Source organism: Cavia porcellus, unplaced genomic scaffold (genome assembly GCF_034190915.1).
Source record: "Cavia porcellus strain 051 isolate PalLab524CR breed Dunkin Hartley unplaced genomic scaffold, mCavPor4.1 scaffold_22, whole genome shotgun sequence".
Lineage (NCBI taxonomy): Eukaryota > Metazoa > Chordata > Mammalia > Rodentia > Caviidae > Cavia > Cavia porcellus.
In genome coordinates, this window is record NW_026947505.1 from 6,544,630 (window position 1) to 6,553,315 (window position 8,686).

The 8,686-nt window shown below is 38.2% G+C and overlaps 1 protein-coding gene and 1 long non-coding RNA gene across 2 annotated transcripts in view; one reads left to right on the top strand and one right to left on the bottom strand.

Moving 5' to 3' along the window:
* Txlnb (taxilin beta) overlaps positions 1 to 3,818 on the bottom strand; it is a 46,054-nt gene extending 42,236 nt beyond the window's left edge. The window contains exons 1-2 of the mRNA XM_013147990.3: positions 3,616 to 3,818; positions 1,025 to 1,475 (exon numbers count right to left, since the gene is read on the bottom strand). Coding sequence (XP_013003444.2) covers positions 1,025 to 1,460 — 436 coding nt within the window. The 5' untranslated portion in view covers positions 1,461 to 1,475; positions 3,616 to 3,818. The remainder of the gene's footprint in view (positions 1 to 1,024; positions 1,476 to 3,615) is intronic.
* A 1-nt stretch (position 3,819) lies between these two features.
* LOC134472216 (uncharacterized) lies at positions 3,820 to 8,090 on the top strand. Its single transcript, XR_010042096.1, has 3 exons — positions 3,820 to 3,958; positions 5,267 to 5,425; positions 6,416 to 8,090. It is a non-coding gene; the product is annotated as an uncharacterized LOC134472216 (long non-coding RNA).
* Positions 8,091 to 8,686: the final 596 nt, after the last annotated feature.

The window sequence follows — 8,686 nt, forward strand, 5'->3', positions numbered from 1 at the left end:
GTGCATAGCACAGTAACTCATAAACATAAGGCATTAACAAATATTCATTGAACCCATAAATTATTAAAATACAAGTGTATATTTTCTGCAAATATTGGTAGATATCACTTGATACATTTCTGATGCATTGTGTTTAATAAAAATATTTTATATGGTGGAATATATCAAGTGATCTAATTGATTATAACTTTATGCATAAACATTTACATTTTGCTGAAGTCTAAACTCCATTTGTTTCACTTTGAATAATGTTACTGTTCATTCATTCATTTATTGACTCTTTAAATATGTATGTCTTGAGTCTAAAATGTATCTTTTGCAATGGGCTCCAAAGACATGTAAATACTCTCTCTCACACACACACTTTAATCTTGGGATAAAAGATCTAGTAGGCAGGCCAGACATTAATCTCATAAAAAAGTATATAATTTCAAATGCTGATTAATGTTATATGGGGAAGTGGCATGGTACATAAAAATAAAAAACATTTAGGACTTTGTCTTCAATTTTGAGCAAAATGAGTAGGAATTAGTATTCAAAGTGCTGAACTTGGAAGGCAGTGGGAATTGGATAGAGATTTTTAGGTGCACAAAAATAGCATGTGCATAGGCCTTTGAGGGTGGGGGATAATATGTTTAAGGAACTGAAAGACAGGATCAGAATGGCTGCAGGGGTGTTGGTAATGGGCAGAGTGTTCACAAAGAGGGTACTGTGGGGCAGAATGAGGTGACAGGAAAAGGGACTTAGAAGGCTTTGATTATCAGATTCTTAGAAAATGTTATGAATTTCGGTCTTCTCTTAAAAGCATTGGGAAGCCATTGGGACAGAGAGCAAATGGGTAACATGCTAAAAGTTGGCAAGCTCTATTGAAGAGTCAAGGGTGGGAACAAAGATAGTAAGAGAAAGTTAAGGTAGACCCCAAAGGAATCTGCTATAATAATCTAAGTATGGCTTTATGTAAAGGTTGAAGAAGTATTCCTTTTTAGAAAGAATGAAAATTATGTATTAGAATATGACTACTTGCCTAATCCTTTCAGTATTTTCTTTTCCAATTTTTGCTCTTTATTGCTGACAGGCTCTTGGACTGTGGATGGCTCTCCAGAAGCAGTGGGTTCTCTTTCAGCCTCTTCAGGGACTTCTTCACAGTCTCTGTCCTCGTGGTCAGGTGCTTCCACACTTCCAGGCTGCTCCTTGGCCGTGGCTGGGCCCTCTTTCCCCGCAGTACTGGCAGCAGACCCATATGTGCTTATGATATCTTCCAGTTGCCGATTCAACTCTTCAGAGATATCATGGGCTCCCTTCTCAGGGTGGCCACTTGCCTCTCGCTCTGGTGTTTGGGGTGATGCTGAAGAATCCTGGCTGTCTTGCTTCCCCAGGTCATTTTGATTGGATGGTGATGAACTATTTCCTGAAGGTGGTGATTGTTCTGCTGGGAGCTGTTCAGGGTAATTAGTCTCCATCCTTGAGAGTGGTATCTAGTAGTAAGCAAAGTTAGGACTTTTTATAGTTAAGCCAGTAATATATTAATGGTGAGACTGTCTCCAAATAGGTGCCAGATAGTTAGGGCTTCTAACATGCAACAAATGTACTTTCACAAATCATTGATATTGTAATTAGTAAGGGAGGAACAGTGGGAAGTCATTTTTCAAATCAAGTCGTGTAATTAACATACTTTTGGTTTGATAACTCAGTTTTAGTAGTATCCTTTACAATTGACACTGAGTAATTTGTGCCATTGTTTTTTGTGATCATATGTATTTAACATAGAAATGCTGATTTATATTATGATACATTTTATATAATTCTGTATAGAGTCACAATCGTTAAATATATACATTTTCATTCAAAGTTAAAACACTTAATACAAGCTATTGTACATACTAAAATCATTCATATAATGTTCTTAAACTCTATTTTGACCCACAATGCAAGATTTGATTAGAGTATATTGATGTAAGTACTTTATTATGCTAATATTTGTTGCTTTCTAGTTTTTCTTTTTCTCAGATTTGCAACAACAAATATCAATGAGCAAAACATTTTTTCTGAGGTTTCACGTGGCATCAGTTTTGGAATAAGAGAAGAGTGAAGAAAGAATAAATAAACGAGAAACACAGTGATTCCTGTAGTATTAATTCCTTAAGTTTCCATAGTACCCTTTTGTTCCATTCTAAAAACTGACTTTATTTTAGAAGAAAATAGATGACAGCTTTTTCTTCTCAGTTGTGAAGTTCTAGGAAGATATAGTAATTTTTAAGAAGAGCAGTATAAACAGTGAGAAGATGAACTAGGGAACCAATTCAGATATAATATGGGCTCTTAGGAAAAAGGACCAGAGGACAAGTTGAGTCAAAGGTTTCTGGCTATTACCATTTCTAGGGTTGAGAGAGAGTTGGCTTAGGCCTTTAATTTGCAGTTTCTTTGACTTGTAAATAACTTTTAGTTGTGGTTTTGCTAATTAGAAACATGAAAATTGGCAAGATCATAATTTACAAGTTTTGCTGTTGTGTTGGCATAAACTGAAAACAGAAACCTACTCTTCTGCAAGCTGCACAGCTGCCTTTTCTCATTCTCATGGTGGCAGACGTCAAATATTTGGATGCCAACAAGAGCAGAAAATACAATACTCAGATATCATACCCAGATATAATACTCAGATCACCATCTCACATGACTCATCAAGAGCTCATTTACTTAAAAGGAAATAAGTTCACTGATTTTAATCCAGTAGTTTAATTATAGAATAATCCATTATGCGGCTTCATCACCTTCATCACCGTGGTCTCTTTTTCCTAACTTCTGCGTATTAGGCACTTGTCTATATATAACTTTAGCCTCCTTCAAAACTCAGAGAAAGACACACAGCATCTGCTGTCCAGCCCGAGGTTATTTTAAGCTCTTCTAAAATGAGTCATGGCATTTAGCACTTCATCCTTGAAAATCAAGAGAATAATTTTAAAATCTAATCGCAGCAGTAAACATTTACTGGTTTAAAGTATTGGGGTGATTATTTTAGGATGAAAAAAATCTAAGGAAACCAAACTTCAAAGCAATTAGTTTAAAATTTCCTGTCCATAGGAATTTAACTGTGGTTAGGCTACGTGCAAGTGTTTTATTTCTATTTGATTTATTCATTCATCATATGCGCAGTTGTTAATTCTTTTTATATTTTGTTCCATGGATATTCTTTAAACGCATGGCCCACATTTATTTAAAAACAGTGTAACTGAATGTAAGCCACAGAAAGGTCAATTCCTAAAAGAGGCCTGAAGACAAATTAACAAGAGTGAAAAAGGTCTAAAGAACTTTGTTACTTTTATGCTATCTATTTACAGTAATTTATATTATAGCAGAGAAATTATTTCTAAGTTTTCTTGCACATAAACTTTATGGGCCTTTCCCCTGTGCGCTGAGACCGAATTTTTCCACGCACTGGCAGTCCCAGCAGACAGTCAAACACAACAGCCCTCCCTGAGCAGCTCATTTTAATTATAAATACAACAATGGAAAGATTGTCGGCAGGTCACTGGCAATCTGAAAGCTGCAAGTTTTGAACACCGCAAACCTTGCCGTCCGCCTTCTCACAGGCCTCGGAGGAGAGTTTGCCATACTTACCAAAGACAAGGAGCTAAGGAGGAAGAGAAAGGAGAGGGAAGAGGCAGCAAAAAGCAAGTGAGAGCCGCAGCAACAGCAGGAGCAGGCAGGCGGGCTGAGTTCTTACAGAGGAGAGAGAAACCACACACACACACACACACACACACACACACACACACACACACAGCACAGGCTCCGCTGCAGGCGGCCGGGGGGGGGGGGGGCGGGGAAGGGAACATGCAGTGACACAGCAAGAAACAAATCCACTGAGCTTCAGAAGCTGTTGCCAGGAGAGAGCTCGGAAAATAGCAGCAGCTGGTATCAGACTCTCCGCATTGTATTCTTTGAAAAATTTAAACCCTGGGTAGGTACTCCGTGGTGAGTGCGGGTTTTTCTCCCACTGTTGTTGCTCCTTTAGACAGCAATCATTTTTCTTACTTCTTGGTTTATTTCCAGTGTGGCTTACGATTCATCTTCTTTTCCCTTTTTCTTGGGCTGATGTGAAAATTGATACGTATTTCTTATGCTTGTGATTATATAATATCTATTTTAAATACTTATTACTTTAAAGATCTATGAAGCCAATAAATACAGTGCAAATTGACAGTTCTATTTTTATATGACAATGTGTTATGTGACAAATTGCTATTTGCATGTAACATGAATGTGATGCTGACTACAGATCCTTTTGAGTTATGATGGTTAGCTGTTGAGTCAGCTTGAACGCATTTTCTGAAGACAGAGAAATCAGCCTGGATGTGAGTGGCACCAAGCAACAGGCTTGGTGAATGGCATAAATAGGGGAAAGGAAAAAGAAGTCTAGTTGCGATTTCTTTGGAGGAATCAGAGTCTTCGCTGTACCCTGGGACACCCATCTCCAGGCTTCCAGGACACACTCTTCAGCTCTGTAGGGCAGATCTTTCAGCTTTCAATGGGACTTTGCAGTGAACGCCAGGTCTTCCACCTCTGACTGAATCATTCAGCTCTCCAGTGCATGGACAGCCTTTTGTGTTCTTCACACCTTCTTCTGCAATTGACCGTTGTAAGCGTACCTTGTAAATCATGTACATCTCAATTTTTAGTTCATATTCTGTGCTTTCATTATTGAAATGTCACTTTTAAACCAGGTAGAATACTATGATTCCAATTCTGTTCTTGTGCAACTTTCTGTTTTTCCCAGGAGTTAATGATTGCATTTTCTTTTCACATGCTTAGCACTGAGAATATTTTGTCCTCCCAAACTTCACAGGAACCCTGTAAATTGTCTCTGTGTGTAATTTTTGCAAGGTCAAATCTGTTAGATAATTTATACATTGAAGCATTTCCCTGTTGGTTTTATCTCCACATACAAATAGTTTCAGAACCTTACCTCCTCCAGCCTGGGGTGGTAGCTTTCTAGGCCTGCCACACAGCTTCTGCTATTACCCTGGGAATTCCCTTTAACTGTCTCCTGTCTCTTGGTTCCCGTTTTTACTCTTTCTTGCTTCACTTCCACATTTGAGGGAACATATCCTCTAAGGGTTTCCTAAGAAATCATTTGTGGGAGACTGTGTGTGTGAAATGCCTTGTGGTATCCTTGTACTTGATTTGGTTAGATATAAATTTACAGGTTGAAAATATTTTGTATAAAATATTAAAGCATTTTTATGTCTTCATTTTTTTCTTTTAAAAGTACAAGATACGACTGAGGAGCACCTGCCTGGCAAGTGGAAGGGTGTGATTCAATCCCTGGTACAAAAAAAAAAAAAGGAAAGAAAAGAAAAGAAAGTAAAGCACAAGAAAACTGGGCCTGATGGTGCATGCCTGCAATTTCACACTCTAAGAGGCTGAGGTAGGAGAACCTCAAATTCCAGTCCAACCTAAATCAACCTAGAGCCCCAGTAACGCGCACACACACACACACACACACACACACACACACACACAGAGTTTAAAAAAGGTAAAGAAAAGGGAGCAAGCAAGGTCATTTGTTTTCTTGATCCTTTCATATTGTCTGTTTTTTCTCTCTGGAACCTTTTAGGATTTTTTTTATCTTGAATGTTCTGAAGTTTTAATTGTTTTTGTTTTTGTTTTTGTTTTATTTTTTGGTCTTTTAGAGACAGGTTCTTACTGTGCAGTTCAGAGTGGCCTTGAACTCACTTTGTAGCCCAGGCCGATCTCGAACTCACAACAGTCCTCCTGCCTCAGCCTCCCGAGTTCTGGGATTACAGATGTGAGCCACCACACCCAGTTATGGTGCTAAAACTTAATGAAAATCTTTTTTCCTTTATTATGTTGGACACCTAATGGGATTTTTAACCTACACGCTTGCCTCTTTAATCTTCTTTTGTTCCTTATGCTTGTCTTCCTCTGGACTTTATATCCCTCAGTCCAGAGCCTTTCTGGTTACATTTTTTCTGAGAATGATCTCCAGGTATACTAATGGGACTTGGTTTTGTGAAACAGTATTAGAGTTTCTTTATTCCTAACTCCTACTGTTTCTTCTCCTAATTAAAATGAGCAACAACGTAAGAACCACCAAACCACCTTCCTACATATGAGTCTTCTGCTTTACTATCACTTTTGATGGTATCTCCACTTGCTGAGTGTTAACCACAAATTCCTTCTTCTTAGTCCACAAGGCAAATTAGGTTGCCCTCACCAGAGGCTTTTCTCAACACCACCCAGTTCTATTTCTGTGAAATACAATTTTCTGTGTTGAATCATTTACACACACATATTTGTTTAATCCTTATTAATTTATTAATTGTGATTTGTGGATTCAGTTCTGTCTCATTAAAGTATTTTTTTTTCTGCTTTTTGTTGTTCTTTCTGTTTACAGGTGAACTTAAATGGAAAAGGGTATTGGAAACATCTTAACCCTGACATTTTAGGGTCAGAAAATCTGTTTAGCCATTGTAGAACTCCAGCAATGAAATGAAATTTCTTCTAAGAAGCTTCAACAGTAGAATTTTCCAATAGATCTTGCTTTATATTCATTTCAGGGACCCTAAAGGAGAAAAAAAATTTTTTTGGTCATTTTGAGACAGGGTCTCACTATGCAGTTCAGGCTGGCCTTGGGTTCACTTTGTAGCCCAGGCTGGTCTTGAACTTGCAAATGGTTCTCTTGCTTCAGCTTCCCAAGTGCTGGGATTACAGGAGTGTGCCACCATGCCCAGCAAGAAGAAATTTCTTCATGGAGCATGGAGGATGGATAGGGAATTAAGTGACTGATTTAAGATCTCTTTCAAATATGAGTTTATGGATGCTGGGAAGATGGCAATCAATAAGCAGCAAACTAAAGAGCCTCTCTGAGAGAAACAGCTCAAATGCTGGAATAAGACATTGTGGAGAAGACCAAACAGAAGGAAATGGATCCTCCTGACCCAGGAAGAAACTAAAGGGGAAAAAAGAAAAGAAAAATGTAGATGGAAGGCTGTATCCAGACATGTTCTCATCGGAGCCAGTCCCACTGTGTACAAAATGCCACTGAAATCCAAAGATGCATGGTTGCAGTAAAGTTGGTGGTTGGGGAGCCTGAGAGCCTCTGTTGGGACAATGTGGTCACAGAGGGGAGTGGCATAGTAGAGAACAGCACTGGTTCAGAGATCTACACTTGCTTTCAGTATGTGCAGGGAACTCAGTCTTCCTGTGGGAGAAGGCGATTGGCTGGGCAACATTTTGAAGTTGGGCAGGGTATTTCTGGAACCAGAACTGCAGCAGCTTTAGCCAGTCACTCCTAGCAGAGAGCAGATTGGTGAGAATTGCTTGGACTGAGTCCCACCCCTGTGTACAATTCAGTAGCCAAGGACAAGGTCACCCTGAAGCTATCCCTAACCAGTGCCATCCGTGCAGCACACACTAACGTAGTGAAGACTCCCAAGGGTTGACCAGCTCAGAAGGAAGGGGCCAGCCTGCCCTGCCCCTGCTTTTACTTCAGTGGTCACTAGCAGACTGGGGAGAACAGCAATCCGTAGCCAGCATGCTTCAGAGTAATCATAGCCAAAAACAGGAAGTGCTGGGGACCTCCACTATCCACTTATCTGGAAGAAACCAGAAACATGGCAAGAGGAAGAAACAAAAGGAAGTCTCTAGCCTCCAACCCAAACAGTACTGGCTGAGAGAGATAAATATAGAAGAGATTGTTCCAAAAAAGTAATAAGAACTGTGGGAGCAATGAAACCCAAAATGTGTAATAGTCGTGGTACAAAAGAGAGGAAAAGAAAGTGCTCTAAACTATATAACTGCATGTATATTTAAGTGTATAAGATAGAAAATGATAGCGCAGAGTTTTATTGGATCTTTGAACAGAACTGTTTGCAGTATCATTGATGGAATGTCCACTTTACAAGCTTTAATTTTGTGACTGGAACAATTATTTCTAAGATGACAATATGTAATCCATTAACTAGTGATTTCCTACTGTTCATTTTTTTTTTGTAAATCTGTATAACTTGTACCCTTTCTCTGTTTTTTTTTCTTTTCTCCTTAAATAAAATTAAAAAAAATATATAGAAGAGATTGGTGGTTGTACACCTGCAGTTTCTGCCATAAAGAAATATCTTCATGACATTATAAAAGAACTCAAAACAGAGTTACTAATACAAGTAAAGGAAGACATAAGAAAAATAATAAAAGACATGCTAAGTACCTCTCAAGAAGACACAGATGGAAGAATGGAGAAGCATAGAAAAGAGAGAAACCTTTGATGAAGAATATAAAAAGAAACAGTTTCAAAGAGATTATTTCAAAAATAATTAAAGAAAACTTCCCAAGCATAGAAAAAGGAAATGATATTCAGATATATAAGACATACAGAACTCAAGCCAGCTATTACTGAAATAGATGTATACCCAGACATATAATAATCAAGATCCCAGAAATTCAACACAAGAACAGAATATTAAAAACAGAATATTAAAATATTCAGAGAAAGTAACAGGTCACCTATAAAGGAAAACCCATCACAATCATGACAGACTTCTTGACACAAACTATCAAATCAAGAAAAACTTGGAATGAAGTATTCCAAGCCCTGAAAGAAAATAACCTCCAACCCAGATTGATGTACCCTGAAAAACTATCTCTCAAAATTAATGGAGAACCAAGATGC